Genomic DNA, 19,952 nt, shown 5'->3' on the forward strand with positions numbered 1-19,952 from the left:
AATGCCTGGACTAGACTCCAAATAGCTTTTGGGTATTTCGAACCCTTTTTCCCCCTCTTTTCTTCTTTCTGTCTTTATTTTTCCTTATACTAATATCTCCCCCACCTGACAAAGAGGACATATTCCAATCTTTGAAACGTTGTTTTATACCTTATGTATTATATAACGATGGCAAATGTCTGAAGTCCTATTTTCCTGTCAAGTGTGTGACGCTGGCATAAGTATTCAGTGTATTACAAGTATTACGAGTTCGAGCATGTCAGTATGCCACCCATTTGAAAGTCCTAGGTCTAGAAAGTATGATACTGTTCAAAAGAGCACTTGGCTACCAGTTTTGTGAAATAAAAGTTACAAAAATTGAATCATAAACTTTGTTATCCCAATGCATCTTGTCAAATACATCCAAAGGAACAGTCTCTAAGTATTTAGATCCTTGAAAGCGATCACAGAAATATTTGAACTAAATATCGTGAAATTTTGTATAATGTATTGTGAAACTGTATTCACTAAGAATCGAGCTTGGTCTACAAGTCAGGGCTCATCCCCAAGTAGCTAAGAACCTGCTTCATTATAACGACCTTGAGTTTTTTCCCATACTCAAGTAATAAAACTCATGCCTTTTTAGTGCTTTATGGTTTTCCTAGTACTGTTTTTCCTTTTTAATAATTAAGTGATGAAGTACAAATAAATATAAGATTATTTTTCAATAATCGATACAAACATTGAAAAGACTAAAAAATCGTATGTATGAGTATAACTATTATATCTTTAAAATCAGATACCCACGTAATTCTATGACTAAAAATAAGGTCGTAAAAGTACACGAGGTTTAAAATTGTTCTTATGGGCCCTAAATCATATGGTCATCAAGAAACACGTCTCCTTGAAATAAACTAAACATGGTTAACAACTTGGTAGCTGAGTTTTAATATCCTAACGTCTTACTTCCAAACCGTCATTATGAGTGTTGTTGAAAGAGCGGGGCTTCTTATTACTTCTCTGCCACGCGCCACGACTTACGGATCAGGTGCACTGAATGTTTACATGTCAGATCAGTATACGTTTTGAATTGTAAATAGATTAGTAATCAATTTACAATTTATGTTGGTATAATGTTTAAATATGTGGAACGACATAACTAGAGTTTAAAGTTGGGACCCTGGTGTGTTGAACAAATGTTTACACTTTCTTACGATTGTTGGTATTGTAAACGGTGTAAAGAATGCTACTGAATCACGCTTTTGACATTTTAAACTATATAAACTGAGACAGAGGGTGTATTTAAAAAATAATTTTGTTGAATATCATATTTTATTGGCAATGCCTAAAACATGATGGCTGTAAAATTATAACACATTTGCAACATATAATAGTGCATTTAAATGTTACATAGATTATAACAACTAAATTACGTTTGTTATTGAAGTTATATCAGAACTATCTGGGTAAATTTGGATTTTAGTGTATTAAAAGCCCCTAATATTTTTAATTTTAAAGGTAAGCAATTTTGTTTTAAAAGCATTGAAAAATACGATAGCCAACATATATATATATATATATATATATATATATATATATATATATATATATAATGTTAAAAAAATAAACTTTTTCTATGAAATATTACCAAACAATGCTTTAAAAACATGTAATGTGTTCAAAGCATTGCTGTGACATGTTAAGAATTTTTGCCATAGTTAAAAAACCACTATAATAATTCCCACTATAAATTTATAATAGTGCCATCAAAACATGCAATTTTACAAGCAAGCAGAGTTTTTACATTATTTTATAAGGATAAAAATATTATTATTATTGAAGCAAATATAAAAATTCAGTTCGTTATTCATACAAGGAATTTTACGCTTCGTTTTATCTGATAATCTTTTCCTGTAATCCTCTGTAAAAGATATAAGCAGAAGCAGATCCTTAGGGAACTTCTATCGTACAACACTCTGAGTTTGCAAACAAAACCCTCTCTTGGGAACACTACTACTTCTATTTTGCTCACGATCCAATTAAGAGCATACTAACTTTGGAACTAGATGGGAGTGTAATAAATGTATTATGCAGTTTCAGAGAATATAGAATTCAGTGTTTATTCTGTACAATTAATGTTTCTTTAGTTTATTACTTTTTTATGGTAAATGGCTTATGATTGATTAGCAATAGTCCGTTTTCTATGATCTAATATTAAATTAATAGTAAAAAAAGGTAATCAATATTTGCCATATTTGAAAATAATGTTTTACAACACAGAAGTAATCTGGTTCCTCTACTCATGTTTCGTCAGCCATTTTACGTCGTTTTACAAATGCCATAATAACAAATATTAACATTGCGATACCATTTTTAAACCTTATTTATATACCATCTAGACATTTTTACTGTTGTTTATTAAATATAATTATATGGTTTATTATTGGTTATGCTTCAGAGAAAACTCGAGGGGTTGAAGGGATTGGATTTATGTCTGTCCATTTTTCTGTTTGTACACACCTATCTCGAAAACGAACTGACCTAATATACTTGTATTTATGCATGAAGCTTTAACATTAGTAACAATGAGTTTGTTGATGCATGTTATTCTATGGTGTTTGGCTGAGCATTAGCGAATTTTTTAAATTGTTATTACGTATTTGGAATCAATTAATTTCATAACAAGCACATTAAAGAATAGGAGACTTGAACATGTGACTTTTATTTACAGAGTAAAAAAATAAAAAAAATAAGACAAAAGTGCAAGTGAGAGATCCGGGTTCGAATCCCGGCGGAGCAAGTACTTTTTGTGATTAAATGTTTATTGAAAAAATTAAATTCGGCTGTTGCCATTTATACAGATTTAATTAATGTAAACAAAAGTCATTTGACAGGTATTTGGTCTTCCGATCATATGCTAGTTTGGTTATTTAAACGCATATGTGACAGGTATGGCCAAATACAAAATAATTGAATCGTAAAAAGTGAGGGCTCTGTGGTGTAATGGTAGCACATTCACCCGGCAAGTGAGAGATCCGGGTTCGATCCCGGCGGAGCAAGAACTTTTTGTGATTCAATGTTTATTGAAAAAATTAAATTCGGCTATTGCCATTAATACAGATTTAATTAATGTAAACAAAAGTCATTTGACAGGTATTTGGTCTTCCGATCATATATTAGTTTGGTTATTTAAACGCATATGTGACAGGTATGGCCAAATACAAAATAATTGAATCGTAAAAGTGAGGGCTCTGTGGTGTAATGGTAGCACATTCACCCGGCAAGTGAGAGATCCGGGTTCGAATCCCGGCGAAGCAAGTACTTTTTGTGATTCAATGTTTATTGAAAAAATTAAATTCGGCTATTGCCATTTATACAGATTTAATTAATGTAAACAAAAGTCATTTGACAGGTATTTGGTCTTCCGATCATATGTTAGTTTGATTATTTAAACGCATATGTGACAGGTATGGCCAAATACAAAATAATTGAATCGTAAAAGTGAGGGCTCTGTGGTGTAATGGTAGCACATTCACCTAGCAAGTGAGAGATCCGGGTTCGAATCCCGGCGGAGCAAGTACTTTTTGTGATTCAATGTTTATTGAAAAAATTAAATTCGGCTATTGCCATTTATACAGATTTAATTAATGTAAACAAAAGTCATTTGACAGGTATTTGGTCTTCCGATCATATGTTAGTTTGATTATTTAAACGCATATGTGACAGGTATGGCTAAATACAAAATAATTGAATCGTAAAAAGTGAGGGCTCTGTGGTGTAATGGTAGCACATTCACCCGGCAAGTGAGAGATCCGGGTTCGAATTCTGGCGGAGCAAGTACTTTTTGTGATTCAATGTTTATTAAAAAAATTATATATATATATATATATATATATATATATATATATATATATATATATATATATATATATATATATATATATATATAGATATATATACAGGGTGGTTATAAATTATTGTACACATTTTAAGATTGAATAAATAAATAACCAATCAACTTAAAAACATGGAAATTGTTTTATTAAATAGCAAATTTAAAACAGTTTTATTACCAATGAAGGACAAAAATATTACTGTTACTCATACTTTTACAAGGAAACTAAACTAATTCCACGTGCTCTCCGAGGTTTGCACGCAAAGTTTGTAGTCTAAATTCAACCTCACACCATGTGTTTCTGAGCATTGCTGGAGTTATGCTTCCAATAACCTCTCGAACTCTATTCTTGAGTTCCTCAATATCTTGAACTTTTTTGGCGAAAACTCTGTCCTTGACATAGCCCCACAAAAAAGTCTAAGGGTGTAATGTCTGGGGAACGTGGAGGCCAAGAAATTGGACCATCCCGTCCAATCCAACGACCAGGAAACGTGTCATTTAGGTAGTCACGTACTATCTTACCCCAGTGTGGAGGGGCACCATCTTGCTGCCAGTATTGCAAAAAGTTCAGCAATGTCGAGGTATACCTCTTTAGTGACTGTCGGTTCTGCGAAGAAAAAGGGTCCTATCACTTCATCTATAGCCAATGCACACCAAACGTTTATTTTAGGGCTGTCTCTTTCTTGTTCTCGAACATTATGAGGATTTTCAGTACCCCAAATCCTACAATTGTGTCTATTCACCTTACCAGAAACATGAAAGGTTGCTTCATCAGAAAAAATTACTTTTTTCAAGAAATTGCTTTCTCCAATGTTTATTGTTTGTTCTTCGAGGTCAAGTACTCTAACAGAAAAATCGTAGCGTTGAGGTTTATCGTTAGGTTTTAGTTCATGTAATAACTGAATTTTGTACGGATGGAGCTTAAGGTGTTTGTGCAAAATGTTTAAGACTGTTGATCGAGGTAATCCTAATTCCAAACTTGCACGCCGAGTAGACTTACCAGGGCTCCTCGTAAACAATTTTCTTACTTGATCAACAACAGCTTCAGAAACTGGAGGTCTACCAGCACCTTTTCTATGTTGGACACTTCCCGTCTGTTCAAACTGCCTATACCAGCGTTTTATAGAATTGTTACTCGGAGGATTGCGGCCATACTCTAAACGAAACCTTCTTTGAACAGTTATTACAGATCTGCTTTCATGAAACCAAAGAACACACCTTGCTTTTTCTTGCACACTAGCCATTTTGATACTGAGGTTAGTTTAGTGTTTGTTTAGTCAACTGTAATTAACAGCTGGTGTGGAAAGATCCATTGTTGACCAGCTGACTATGTCACAACACAAGTCATTAAGAAGAATCATACCTTACACCCACAGTTTAAGTGACATTTTTACTTTCTTTTTATAACTACTTTTTATAAATATTGTAATGTGTACAATTATTAATTTTCAGTCAATATACAAAACGTTTTTAAATTTACAATTTAATAAAACAATTCCCATGTTTTTATGTTGATTGGTTATTTATTTATTCAATCTTAAAATGTGTACAATAATTTATAACCACCCTGTATATATATATCCCTTTGGCTGCCAGCGGCCGATATTTTCGGCCGAGTAAAACTATTTGAAAACTGCCAGCGGCCGAATTTATCGGCCTCTTCCTTTTGGCTTATAGCGCAGCTATTTAACCACAAATGTAATTCTTATAACATAAAAATAATTGCTAAAGAGTGTTATTACGAAAATCTTACTTTATATAGTACGCCATGTAGAAGAACGACGTAATTTTGTGGCTGTTGGTACACCCAGACATGAATCGTTATTTGACATTTCGTTTCTACTGATTACTAGATTAGCCTAGAACAATATTACGTTAATATAAAACAGGAATTGTCTTATCGCAAACCTCTCCCCATCCTCAGACAGAGGTCAAGTCGAGCGGTCTAGTAGATAACGTGATTGCAGAGTCCCGCCGCGCGGCCTGCCGTAATCGGGATTCTCGAGAAAGATAAGATAAGATAACAGCGACAAAAATACCAATCACAATACCTGGAAATGCTTGTTGATTGATGGAATGTTAGTTCTGTTACAAAACTACATCGTTTTACAACGTTCTAAGTTAATTGAAAAAGGTTTAAGCGTTGGGGGCATATAACGGAATCTGACCCCATTGATAATTGTTATAAGTTTGTAATTTTGTAATTAAAGAGTTGTTTTTTCGTTCTATCAGGTTTGTTTCTATAAATTTATATTTTTGTGTTCTTCGTACTGATGCGGTCGGTATAATCCCAAAGTACCCAATTTTTATTGCCATTGTTTCTCTTCAATTTTCTGTATCCAACTTCATTTGTAAGTATAATATTATAATTTATTTTGTAACTTTAAAGGGTCTTTGTAACTATAAAACCTATTTATTAGTTTAATTTTCTTCCAATAACAACATCAAAAAGAGAATTTAGTGTAAGACTAGTAATGTTTACCAATTCAAGCAAGTATTTGGAACCACATTGATAAAATTATGAAAATATGAAAAAATTTGCGTTGCCGCGGCGATTCAGTGTTATAATCATTATAACTTTATTTTCCAATATTTTTTGTAATCTTTTGAACATTGACTCTCAATGACATTGTAAACATAAAACAAACATTTATTTTCTCCCATTATAGTATTTATAAGGTGTTTTGCAATACATAAAAAAAAACTTTTTTGAACATTTTTTAAATTTAATTAATTAATTAATTAATTTAAATAGTTTAATTAATTTGAAGTGGTTTTAAGTTATATAAGTTATAGTAAATTTCATTACGTTCAAAACAAAACAAAAATCATGATCCTAGCTAGTTAAAAAAGAAAGTTATTATCGTTTTTGGTTTACCTATGCGAAATGCTCATTTTAAGCCTGGCAGTACAGGTAGGCATATGGTAGTTTGGCTTGGCAGTCTTCAGATACAGGTAACTTAAACTACCTGACAGACTTGAAACATAAAATACAAATATAGCATGGCAGCCAAAGAGATATATATATCTATGAATCAAATAACAATTTTCATGAGTTACAATTATGATTGAACAAAGCAAGGAAAGCACGTGTGAAGAAATGGCAAAATGGCGAGTATTGAACCAACAGAAATGTGGAGTGTCTTGAGGACCTATTAACCCGAATAAGCCTCTCTTTTCTCTCTGTTTTTCTCCCTCCCCCCTCATTCTCTCTTTCTCTCTCTCTCTCTCTCTCTCTCTCTCTCTCTCTCTCTCTCAGAGAATGAACTACTGTTTCATTCTCACTTTGATGATATTTTGTTTACTTCTCTGACAGTTTGTGGTAACTCTCTCAAAGAATACAGCAAGTAAACCACGTTTGAATAAATGACTAGCTTTAAACGATGGATTGACTTTAGGATCTATTAACCCGAATAAGTAATATAAGTATAGTAACTTCTCTGTAAGTTACTACAAACTCTAACTGATCACAGCAAGTAAAGGACATGTGAGTGTTAAACCAGAACTGATGTGATGTGGCTTGAGCAGCTATTAAACTAAATAGGCCGCTCTTCTCTCGCTGAAATACAGTTTCATTCTGGTTTTATTGTTGTTACTCTACTTTTTTTCCAGTAATCTGTATGGTCATTTTATTCCTAAACCAACTGCAATAATTTTACTAACCATCAAAATTTACACAAATTATAATAGGATTGGTTCACTATGTGTTTTAAATATACAAGGTGGTGTTACAATATGCAAAGCTAACAGCCATATTGGAAAAGAGTGGTAGTTTTAATATATTATTGGATGCACATATTTTTAAATACATACGTCTGATAAAATGAAAAGTTCCCTCATTTAAATTTTGCTGTCAGATTTATATTTTCCAACATTATAATATTGTACCAATAAAAAGGATCCCTTTATAAATTACTGTACGCAATACACAAATAATCAGTACTAGAAAAATGTTTATGCTAATTAAAATCTTACTGAAAATATATACAATGAAGTGATTGATAGTAGAGTTCTAATTATATGTAGTTTTTTTAAAGCAAATAACATAATTTTAAGACTAGAAGTGATATAAAGTGATCCTGTTTTTAAAATCTTTTACAATAGTATTATCATATTTTACGACTGTTTATGTATTTAACTTTTTTAAAGATAAAGCAGGGTGTTACGGATCTCCTAGTTCTTACAGCAATGATCGTTAGTAGACCTAGCGCCCCTTGCGGACAGGGCTCTGATTGGTCGAGAGGGGGTCACGTGATCCAAGATGGCGGCTAAGCTCCGCCCCCTGCGGGAGAAATTCCCTCATGCGCGGGAGAAATTCCCTCCTCACACTCTTATCCTAGTGTTTTGGGGTGATTTTGGGTGTCAAAATCGTTGTTTTTCGGTAAAATCGGTGATTTGTTGGGTCCGGTGAGGGAGAAAGAAAACGAGGGACGGAGGGAATTCCAATATGGCTGCGCCCATGTATCACGTGATCAAAAAAAACCAATATGGCTGCGCCCACGTAAACATAACCTCACTTTTTCTCGGCGGGAACCAAGATGGCGGCGCCCGTGGCGCGCGCTGGCGGGAAAAATTCCCTAGGGTTCCCCTCACACTACAAAATAATTATTTATATATAATAATAATATAAATAAAAATTAAGTAAGACGTTATCTGAAAGTTTCTGAGTGTGGTTGCGGAACACTCGTACTGTGTATGGAACACAGTACCCAGGTTAAGCATTACCGAGGTATAGGAGTCTGTCCAGTCTGAAACTGGTTGTCACTCCACGACCCGATAATGCCCCGTCCCTTGGAAAGTGAATTTTTGAAACCAATTGAAGAATTTAAAATGGAAAGTGAATTTTTGAAACCAATTGAAGAATTTAAAATGGAAAGTGAATTTTGAAACCAATTGAAGTTAGAGCTGGAGTTACCTCGGGAGGTATATGTTGAACCTCCCCACGATTAACGCTCGGCACGTGGGACATGTGTGTACTCTGTCGGCACAGGTCCGACAGAGAGTATGACCGCACAGCCGAAGAGCAACCGTGGGAAGATTCACCATACACACAGGACACTCAACTTTACGCGGCTGTGACAGAGGTGTCTCCTCGGCGTCCGGGGGTGGAGGAGTGGTGTTATTACGCCTGGCATCCTCCATTCTTTCCCCAACGGATCGTAGGAAATTCTCCAAGTCCTCACGAAGCTCCCGCCAAGTTTCCGGAGCGAGTCTGATCTGTCGCCTATGGTCGGTATCTAGAAAGATGCGACTGGCCGTCCATTGCAGCTCCCGCATCAGTACTCGGATACCGTAGAGGGCCGCAATACATTCCCGCGCCTCCCAATCACTGACCCTGGGCTAAAACAGAAGAAGAAGAAAAATTACATCACTTGTAAACAAGTCATAATGTACAATTCAAGTAATTCAATATCGCGTACCGTAGGCCGAATTTGTGGGAGCTCCGGTGACGGGGGTATTGAGGGGGCGTACTCTGACGACGATAGGAACGTAGAGGCAGACTCCGTTGACGATCCGCCGGCCGGTGAGAGGCCTGAGAGGCCATCATGGGGTGGTACCGGGGAGGGCGGGCGAGTCGGAGGAGTGGGTGACGGTGCGACAGAGGGATTCGCCACTTCCACGACCCTGGGCTAAAACAGAAGAAGAAGAAAGATTACATCACTTGTAAACAAGTCATAATGTACAATTCAAGTAATTCAATATCGCGTACCGTAGGCCGAATTTGTGGGAGCTCCGGTGACGGGGGTATTGAGGGGACGTACTCTGGCGACGATAGGAACGTAGAGGCAGACTCCGTTGACGATCCGCCGGTCGGTGAGAGGCCTGAGAGACCATCATGGGGTGGTACCGGGGAGGGCGGGCGAGTCGGAGGAGTGGGTGACGGTGCGACAGAGGCGTCTACGGAACGGCGCCTCTGAGAGGTGTCATAGCTGTTATCGTCACTGCCCGCAGGCAGTGACCATCCCCAAACGGCTGTCCTCTGAACAGCTGCAGACTGTGATTGAGACAGCAATGCAGGCTGCAGTGAGCTGATCTGTACATATACATACACCCTCAGATATGCTATTTATCACACATCCGTAAATTGTACTTTCAATTGATGGAACTAACCCTTTGATCCAGACTAGTTTCATCCCAGACCTCCTGCGGCTCGTTCAGGCGATCCAGCAGTTCCGAAATCTCCCTATCGTGCTCTTGACTCTCCGCCCGGTCAAGAGCTTCGACAAGGTCGGACTCTGCAAACATCTGTAAAACACGAGGAGAATCATCAGTGTACGCCGCTAACCGTTCAATATCGGTACATAGATGAGAGAATGGTTATTACCTGCCCAAGATCCTCGTCACAGAACTCCATGTAGTCCTCCACACGTCTCTTACAAAAGAAAACAAACCCATTAGTCATAAATTCCTTAAGGTAGTACATACGTAAAGTGTAACACGTAAAATATCACAGTAAAACTCACAATAGGCCTGAAACGATGAGGAGCCAACGAAAAGACATCCTCTATCACGCAGATAGGTCGCGCCGTCTGCAAATAATACAGAGGATATAAAAATTGAAAAAAACCTGTCATATGACGAAAAAAAACAACATTAGTACTATTTTACGTACCGTAGTGGGAATGGGTACCGGCTCACTGCGGGGTCTGGCGGAGTTCTAAAACAATATTTATAAGTTATGCGATACATGTGCTAGACAACAACAACAACAACAGAAAACAAACACGAAACAAACACTCACTTCCTGACCTCTGCGAGACCACCCGCTCGCCGACCAACCTCCACGCGATGTCGATGGTCGAGTCTGCAAATAATTCTGTATCAGTAATAGATTTCATTAAAGTGTAGGCATAACGGTGTTGGATATAAACGTACCAAGTCTATGGCTCCATCATCGTCCCCTGTCCAACCGTTTGTAGACGCCGTCGAGGGTTGTTCCTAAACATTAATCGAACATTACTAAATATATTAGTAAAACAGTATAACATTTACATGAAATTATTGCATGACTTACGTCTTCACTGCCGGCTGATACCACACTCAGGAGTGCGAGAATCAACAGCAACACTGTAGTGTTCCCGATCCTGGCTCTAGGGGCACAACACAGTACTCCCAGCATGACCACGAACATGGTGGTGGCCATGAGGAAGCAGACTATGGCTAAACGTTCACAGTCGGACATGATAGGAAAGTGCAGGATACACACGCGTCCTCTGCTTATATGCAGCCGGACCGCTTCCTGTCACATGTGCTGGTACAAGGTGACCTTCGTTCCACACCACCCATGAGGTCAGGTCTTAGGCGCGTTCTTTTTGTTAACCGAGAGCATCCCCAGTAGGCCTAACCTCTCGGGTGATGAGCCCCAACCATCGCTCATCACAGGTGGTAGCCATTCCATGACAAATTTGCTACCTCCCAACATATTTTTTTGTACCTCACCAATGACAGGACTTCTCAACTCAATGCCGAAACCCTGTCTCTCGGTGAGATACGTTTTATTTTATACTTTATTTTTTATTTTTTTTTATCCTCGCGAGTGTAACAAGTAACTTTACTCGGAGAAGCCTTTCAATGTAACTCGTAAAACACTCGCAAAGACTTTTTATTTTTTTTTATTTTTATTTATTTTACAGCATCTAGAGCGAGGTACATACCCCTGGACTTACGGAGTTTAGGCCTGCCATAGAGGTATCTGTCACACACATACACACACACAACTGCTCCCGGTCTTACGGAGTTTAGGCCTGCCGTAAGAGCAGTTGAAAGCCCCAGGACTTACAGAATTTAGGCCTGCCTTAGGAGCTTACCACTCACTCACCCCACCCCGCTCTAGAGCTTTTTTTAAAGCACAAGCATAAGTGAAGTCACTATTATGTTGAGGTAAAATACAATGACTATCGGAAACGATTGCTTCCTGACTATCAACTACATTTCTATCAACTACGTTATTATGAAAGCTGGACAGAAAGTTGACCTTTTCAAGTCCTTTAGTATATACAGTAGCAAAGGGTTTACAAAGAGCGCGTATCAGCTCCTCATCGTACTCTATACCACCCTCCTCCCACTTGATGTTGTGAAAGTGGCGCTCCAGCCACCGAGCGGTTCTGGCCATTTTAGAATTTAACTCCGCTTTATCGTATGGAGGCTTGAATAATGTGTGCACGAAAGAGATGACTGATTATTACAAACTCTTTTACAATAAATCGATTGTCATTATCTTTAAAAGCGTGAAACTCAACTACCGCCTCCATTTGGCCACCGTTTGAAAAGTTCAATTTCGAGAGACAGCCTGTGAGCTATGCGACTAGGGAGGAGGTCACTGTCACCGTTTTCAATTGCGGTTTTAACAGGCTCCTCAATCAAGAACAGGTCTCTCAATACGATGTGCATCAGTGGGATGTTGGCAATGAACTGATTCCACTCGTGTTTGTTAAGCGTTAATGAATGTTCACCGTCGTAGATGAACACACATTGCTTACCAAATACGTTGATGACCTTGATATCCTCCCCACCATCCGCCTTTACGTAAAACCTATGTGAGGTCTCCAAGGCTAGACTAACGCTATTGAAGTGTTGTGAAAACTCGTTAAACACATCGAATGACCAATAAACGCAACCCTTTTTACCCTTAAACAGTATTCCGAGAGAGTCACCCCGGTTTTTAACAAAACCCACAATCACACACTTTGAAAGATCACAATCAATAAAGTAAACAGACTTAAGAAAAATTCCCGTTAACGAGTTTATAGGCTCCTTGCGTCTTGGGATCCTCGTAGGCTCCAGGTCCATAGCCGTTGATGGGTCCTCCATGGTCTCGGTCTCGGTCTTGTATGACCATACCTTCCACAGTACCCCTTATATACTTTAATCCTCCGAATTTAGACCAATCAGAGACGCGCTTATTTTGACCAATGAGATTTTTTAGCAGGTGGTTCTTCCCCCTCCACCTCCTCCTCCCGTTCGTATGTGAGAGGATCTATCAAAAAAGAGACATAAATTTTGTCACAGTCCCTCACATCCCAGACGTCGCGATGGGATGTTAAATTAGCACAGTCGATGGATCTACACCCTTTAAATTTTCCGTCCTTGTACAAGCAAGCGTATACTCCGGCTTTTATACCCTTTTTATACCCTTTCAGCTTCACATCATCCTCTCTGCAAAATCTAACCCTAATTCTGTCAAAACCCGTCACATCATAAAACGCGCTATTAGGTGTGAAATTAGCACAGTCGAGGTATTTACATGTCTTCATCTTGCCGTGCTTCCACAAGGAAGTGTACACTCCGGCTTTTATACCCTGTCTATACCTATTTAGAGCCTGTTTAATAGGATTATCCTCATCATCCGTGTCGTAGGCCTCGGGCTCATCGTTTACCTCAAAACGAACCTCAATTTTGTTAAAGTCCTTAACATCGTAAAAGTCGGTATAGGATGTAAAATTAGTACACTCGAGGTATCCCAATAATTTCCTCTCTTCTTCTTCCTTATAACCGCGAATGTATAACCGCGCCATCGTTGCGAGAGTGTTCAACACTGGGTAGGTAATGTACGTCGGTGTAGGAGTCGCTCAATTTATACCTAACGATCCCCACCACCACCACCACCACCACTATTACATCATACGTTTTACGTTACCGGTAAGCAGGGTGTACGCCATGTGGGAGTCATGCAAGAGGAGACAGTATGCCGTCGTGTTTGCCGGAAAATTATTTTTCGCCTCAAATTCCAATCTCACGTCTACCGGTCCCGACTTGATCGAATCGTTCTGTTTAGAACAATCAATCACATAGAGTGGTGCGTGGGACTTGAATTTTTCAAAATCAACGGTAGGCGCTCCCGGTTTCTGATAGTACGAGCTTTGGAATCTTGTAAACATCTCGTAAAAAATGCACAAGTCACCGTGGACATTGTCGTAAGGATAATATTGCGAATTCAAATACAGTCTTACATTTGTCAGGTCACAACGGTCAAAAGAAGACGCATCCTTTTTCAGATCATTTTTTCTTCCTGTCTGAAATGCCAAAACAACGTAGCGGGGTTTCTCAATTTGAGAACTCGTTTTTATAGTCCAACTCTGACGAGTCGTTTGTGGTAAAGAGGGGTATTCGTGGATTTCCCAGGATCGAAACGGCAGGTGAATCAGAGTATCTTTCTCAATAACACGCAATAATTTCAATTTGTAACTGTCGGATACAGTAATGTGTGGAACACGCCAGTAGAGCGAGGTTATTTCAAAGTCGAGGTTAGCCGCATCCGTGCTTTTGACCGCGTTAATGTCGGTAGCCGACCTCAAGATAATCAGTTCCTGTCTGACATTGACCACGATCTTTTTATAATCCTCGGCAAAACCCAGCAACAGTTTTAGAGGCACTGAATATGTAAATTCACTGGCCTGACCGGTTTCACCCGGACCTAGCCAACATGCATTCAAGAGACCAGCCTCCTCCTCTTTCCTGATGGAAATCAGTCCTTTTATTGTACTTGTAATACCTACATTTTTCACCCTGTCAACCTCTATACCGCCGATCTCGTACCTTATATCGTCGAATAAAAATGCAATAGCGTTGTTTATTAATGTAACACTGGCCGCGGCCCCATCCGCCTTCTTGGCACGCACTTTTCCGCTGATGTGTAAACTGCTTTCGAACGGTGCTGTAATTATATCCTGTTGACTGATTGGAATCCTGATTTCGTCGTTATTCTTTAGAGTTGACGAGGCGTACGGTTTGTGAGAGTGAAACTCCCAACCGGTTATCGCCTCATCGTACTCGACGGCCGATTCTATCGATAGCAGATCCATACTTAAAACCCAGCGATCTAATAAACTTGATGTTCTTAGGTGTTAACACCGCGGTCTTTTGTGATCGAATGAGGGGAACGGTGTACGGCACTTCTCTAAATACTAGGCCCATTGCCGTTTCCTTATGTGTATACGTAACGATAACGGTTCGTTTCTAAAGTTTATCAATTCACCGGTCTGGTCTTTGAGAGAGACAGCTATATTGTTCACCCTACGGACGTTCACAGGTAAATAGATGACTGTGCTCGGTTTCTCGACTATTTTATACCCTGGAGCGACTTCAGGGTAAAACTCATGCAGCACGTGTCCTTCTACACCGTTTTGAAAGGATCCTCGGGCGATATTACACTCAACACGTATCGTGTTTACCGTCATAATACTGACGGGGAGGTCGGACATGTGGACTCTATTAGGCTCGAGCATTTTCGCGGTGAAACCTAGTACAGGAGCTAGGGATCCCGATATTTCGAAATGTATCGCTTCACTGCACGATACTTCGGACCTTAGAGTGTTATTGTTTGCCTTAAGACTGAACGTCACTCCTCCGTCAATGTGCGACTTGATATATTCTTCAATGTTTTCAATTTCGTACGACCCTTCATCTATTACTATCTCTTTACCGTTTCCGTAGTGAAACTTGTCATTTACACCCTTTTCAATGTTCGGAATTGTATAGTACGTGGACAGGTCAATTAGGCCGATTTCGTACTCCCCATCGCTCAAATCCATTGGTGGAAAGACCTCACAAGATACGTGCGGGGCCACACCGCTAAGTGAAAACATTATTTGCTAGAAACTTCAAACACAAGTGTCCGCAGACTACTGAGTCATCAGACTGTTTACGCTCATAGTTATACTGTACACTGACACCGGACCCAAAGTAAGATACGAGTTCTACCGGCGGTCTCAGATTACCAAAACTGTCAAAGTAGTACACTCTATTTCCTAGTTTCTTATAACAGACCCAGTGCGTTCCTTCACCTCGTGAACTGTCCAGATTTACTATGGCCGACTCGTACAGCCGCGGGGTCTTGGGCAGTGTGTCCCTCATGTATACACCTCGAAAGTTCGGAATATCGAGTAACCTCGCGTAACGGATCAATTCGTGGTTTGTTAGAGGTTTTATCGGTATCGAGATTGTTGTTTTTTTTTTTACAACACCTCTTCCTTTTCCTCACCCCACCACCACCTCCCCTCTTTGGGTAAGGTTTCAGGTAGAGACCTCGCCCTTTTGACTTACCCCTCCCTCGCTTTGTCTTTGTTTTTTTCTTTCTCCCACCCCCAAACGCTGTTTTAGCTTTCATGGCCGCAGTCACTGCTAAGGCCGCAGCCTTTTCTCCTACACTAGCGTCTCCTGATTTCACCCTTTGCCAAGCTCTTCTGGCCAATTCTTTGTCGGCCTCTCGCCGGTGTTCCAAATCCGTATATTTCGAGTACGCTATATCGTGGATTCTACAAAATTCGTCCAACTTATTAATACCCTTCTCGCCACGTGCAAGTCTCTCAGACAACCTGGTGCCTGGCCCGCAGAAACTGTAGTTGGGAAGGTGTAACTCAACTGGTAAAGCGTCAACAGCACGATTTATTATGGTGCCTACAGCGGGCAGTGCGTTTCTCAGCGCGCTGGTCACTATACCTCTGCCCCGCTTGACAGCTCGTTTCACTCTGTTTGATTTACGCTTGTGATTCGCCATTTATATACCGTATCACTTTATACAACTGTTTGAGTAGCGATTCACGCACACAAGTAATCTGCAGTACGTCGAAGATGTCCGCCTCGGATTTCGTGACAGTACCGGTAAACTCGTCAAACTCCAGCACGTAACTGTCTGTTATAAAGTAAATACGACCGTTTATATACCTGAATCCACCCTTTATAGATCCTGGAACACCTGGGAGTACGCTTGAGGTCATCCCTAACATGGTGCCTGTGAGGGTGCATTCGTTCACCTCTACGACAAACTTGTCATCGACAAAGAAGTAGGTCTTACCCATATTACTGTTTAACGCTGCATTGACTTTCTTAATTCTGTTATGTACGATTCTGCTAATGGGTCTTTGATTGGACAGTCTAAGTGACGGGTAATCTATAACGTATAAAGTCCTGTCCACAATCATGACTACGTCTCCGTCCGGTCTCTGGTACACGGCTGAGACATTATTAAAGTTCGACGGTAAGAACGTCAACCACTCTGTAATTATCAGAGGATTGGTAAACTCTTCACGCGTTCTATGGGCTTCGTTCAGGCTGAGTATCCAAACGTATTTACCGTAAAACGCGTACAGTCTGTTTCTCACTACTAAGAACGTGTTGAGTTTGTGTCGTAAATTACAAATGTCCAATTCTGTAGGTGTAGGCGTGGTAGGCCTAGTGGTAGTTGATGTTGTTGTTGTCGTAGTAGTAGTAGTGGATGTTGTAGTGGATGTTGTAGTGGATGATGTTGTGGACGTGGAGGAGGAGGAGGAGGAGGAGGGGACAGGCGGTCCGTACAAAACCTGAATTGCAAGCTGATCGTCTCTGTCCAAATCAAATTCGTACAAGTTGTTGATACCCGATGGCTGGTAATAGGACGGAAACATTACGGATCGTAACACAGACGAATGCTGAAGACCGAGAGCATGGCCTATTTCGTGGACCATCACTGTAAAGAACGAAGTCTTCTCCGGTGCGGGTATATTCATTGTAAAGTCCCAGTCCTCTTCGAAATCAAGGTGTATATCCGATTGGTTCAGCCACGGTCGAGGGAGAAAGGCGTGGCCGAGAACACCGCCTGGACCGTCAAAATCGTAACTGCAAGTGCTTTTAAGGTAGTACGCCACGTGTTTCTTAGGGGAAATCACTACCATTATAGTGGGATTACTGTAACTTCTACGGAATTCGAGAGCAGAGTGCTTGGAGTACAAGGAAAACGCTCTCTCAACGATGTTGGCATACTGGATGCCAGAGCCAATCATGTTCCACGTGACCCGAGTTGAGTTCCATTTAACTAATGGGTTCACGGAAAACGGGGCTATGCCTTCGTCCGAGTTACCGCATCTGGGTGTGTCCATCAGCTTCAGCGTCTCCTCGTTTTCATATCCGGTCACCTGTAGTCCGAACGTCTCCTGAAACCTCGTAATGGCGTCCTTAATATTGTTAGTCAGCGATGTTTCGTTGCTGTTGAGATAGCCGTATTTCTCCAAGTACAACAAAGTTTTATTAGCAGCTATCAGAGGAGATACACACAGAATTAATACCGAGAACCGCATCTCGCCAGGTTCTAAAGTAAACTGACGGTAAAAATGTCAACAACCTACTTATATCTCGATCTCACCACCCTGCTCACCGGGTCCCTAAAGTATGGGTTGACAATGTTGAACCTGATCCACTCGTCTTTATCGGTTAAGTGTATAGCGTCCAGCGTCGGAGCCAGTAGTTTGTACATACCGTAATAGACTTCGCTCAGTACTCTCACTAGGTAATTCACGGTCACCGCGTCACTCATGTCGGTAGGATCTCTCAGATTAGTGATTTTACCGGTTTGCGCGTTCCAATCTTGCACCGCTCTGGTCATGGCGTGTTTTTGAAAGTATTTGAGATTAACAGCTTCACCCTCGTATAGAGGCTCTTCAATCTCGCTCAGACGCTTATGTCCAAAACTCCAATGCCCGTCTTTGCCCATTTGGGGTATACGACTATCTACATACCGTTTAGTCGTAGCGTCCTTAGGCTCGACTGGCCATCCAACGCTGCAGAGTCTGAAATTATTGAAAGTAACGGTAGAATCTCTAATACTCTTGATAGGTGTAAGAGTATGTAGTTGTGACAGAGTGACAGCGTCGTTTAATCCTTCACCATCGCTCAGGTTGATTATTCTTCTCTTTTTAGCGTCTATTATCTCAGTATCGAACGTTAATGTTCTTTTATTTAGCGTTCGCAAGTTGACGGCATCCGCTTCGTTCGTAGGGTTAGCTACGTTAGGTATTCTGTTATTTCTGGCATCGAGTTTATTCACATTTAGTGTCTTGAGCATATACAGGGTCACATCTGTTTTAGTGCCATTTAATTTCTTGTCCAAGGTCTGCAGGTTTATAGCGTCTAGACTCTGCTGGGCGTCGGCCACGTTACATAACCGCTTGCCCTTGATATCGTAATCACCGTCTACCGTTATGCGAAACCCGACCCCAGGAGGGCCTCTTTTACCGGTCTCGCCACCGGTGCGACCAAACTTGTCCACGCTCATTTTGAAACTGTAATCTAAGAGAACATCCTTTACTTTTTATACCAATGCTCTATACCTGGAATTTCCTCTACCACGGATGAGTTTCAACTCCCTCAACTCTTCCACGATGTTTATAATTTCGTTTTTATGACCCGTATTACCCGCCTCAGCTGAACCTATTAAAACCTTTAATCTCTCACACAATTCATTCGGATCGTCGTAATACACGGGATCAGGGTTTGACATGTCCTTGAAGCCTTTGCCCGAGTAAGCTTTGGGAAATAGTTTTGAAATGACAAGTTCGTATTTTGTCGATTTGTTACGGTTTATGGTACTTTTATAATTGTAACCTCTTTTGTGAGCGTGTGTCCTGTTCAATATATCCTTGTAAGTGACCAAATCAGTTTCATCGTAATGTAACGGTGCGCGTTTAAAGACTAATTCGTACAGACCTTTCGTAGGTTTGTAGTACACATCATCTATGACTATACTGCCGTTACTATCGAAATTTAACACTTTGTTTCCAATCATTAGTGTGCCGTTATCATAGCGTGGTCCGTATATGGAATCAATCTTTCTTTGACTGGGAATGTCCTTCATCAGTGACTTCATGTACTTGACTGTAAGTGCATTTTGGAATGTGTTTTCCACCCATTGTGAAGCCTCTAGTTGTCCTTTAGCGGTGGAAAGGATATCGCTTGCTTCGGGTAAAGGTGGATCACTAGTCTCCAGCACTTCGTCGTCCTGTAAGTAAGCGGGTACTCTCGGAGATGATGTTACAGCGGGAGAGAAGAGTTCCTCTTTTATCTCCTGCTGCTCTTCCTCAGGTTCGATTTTTATATTTTCGGAATTCTTGGTTTTCTTTCGCAGTTCAGACAGGAGTGGTTTGTACTGGTTTTCCAGACGTATCTCGGTAGACAGAGTCCCTTATTTAAACTCCTTATACTTTCGCCTGATGGCCGTTCTCAACTTTGATATCTCGGCTGTAAGCTGTTTCTCGTTCCGCTCCATTTTTATCAATGATGTCACCATCTGTCCGTTTAACATTTATATACGCTTTCCTCATTTGCTCAA

The 19,952-nt window shown here is 40.1% G+C and overlaps 1 protein-coding gene and 1 non-coding gene across 2 annotated transcripts; one reads left to right on the forward strand and one right to left on the reverse strand.

Moving 5' to 3' along the window:
* The first annotated feature begins 3,485 nt into the window (after positions 1-3,485).
* On the forward strand, positions 3,486-3,556 carry Trnaa-agc. Its single transcript has one exon. It is a non-coding gene; the product is annotated as a tRNA-Ala (tRNA).
* Positions 3,557-16,179: 12,623 nt separating this feature from the next.
* LOC124360951 (matrilysin-like) lies at positions 16,180-17,925 on the reverse strand. The gene is made up of 2 exons (XM_046814987.1): positions 17,173-17,925; positions 16,180-16,209 (listed from the first exon to the last, which is right to left on the reverse strand). The coding sequence occupies exons 1-2, from the start codon at positions 17,923-17,925 to the stop codon at positions 16,180-16,182; spliced, it is 783 nt and encodes a 260-aa protein (XP_046670943.1).
* Positions 17,926-19,952: the final 2,027 nt, after the last annotated feature.

This window comes from Homalodisca vitripennis, chromosome 4 (genome assembly GCF_021130785.1).
Source record: "Homalodisca vitripennis isolate AUS2020 chromosome 4, UT_GWSS_2.1, whole genome shotgun sequence".
Lineage (NCBI taxonomy): Eukaryota > Metazoa > Arthropoda > Insecta > Hemiptera > Cicadellidae > Homalodisca > Homalodisca vitripennis.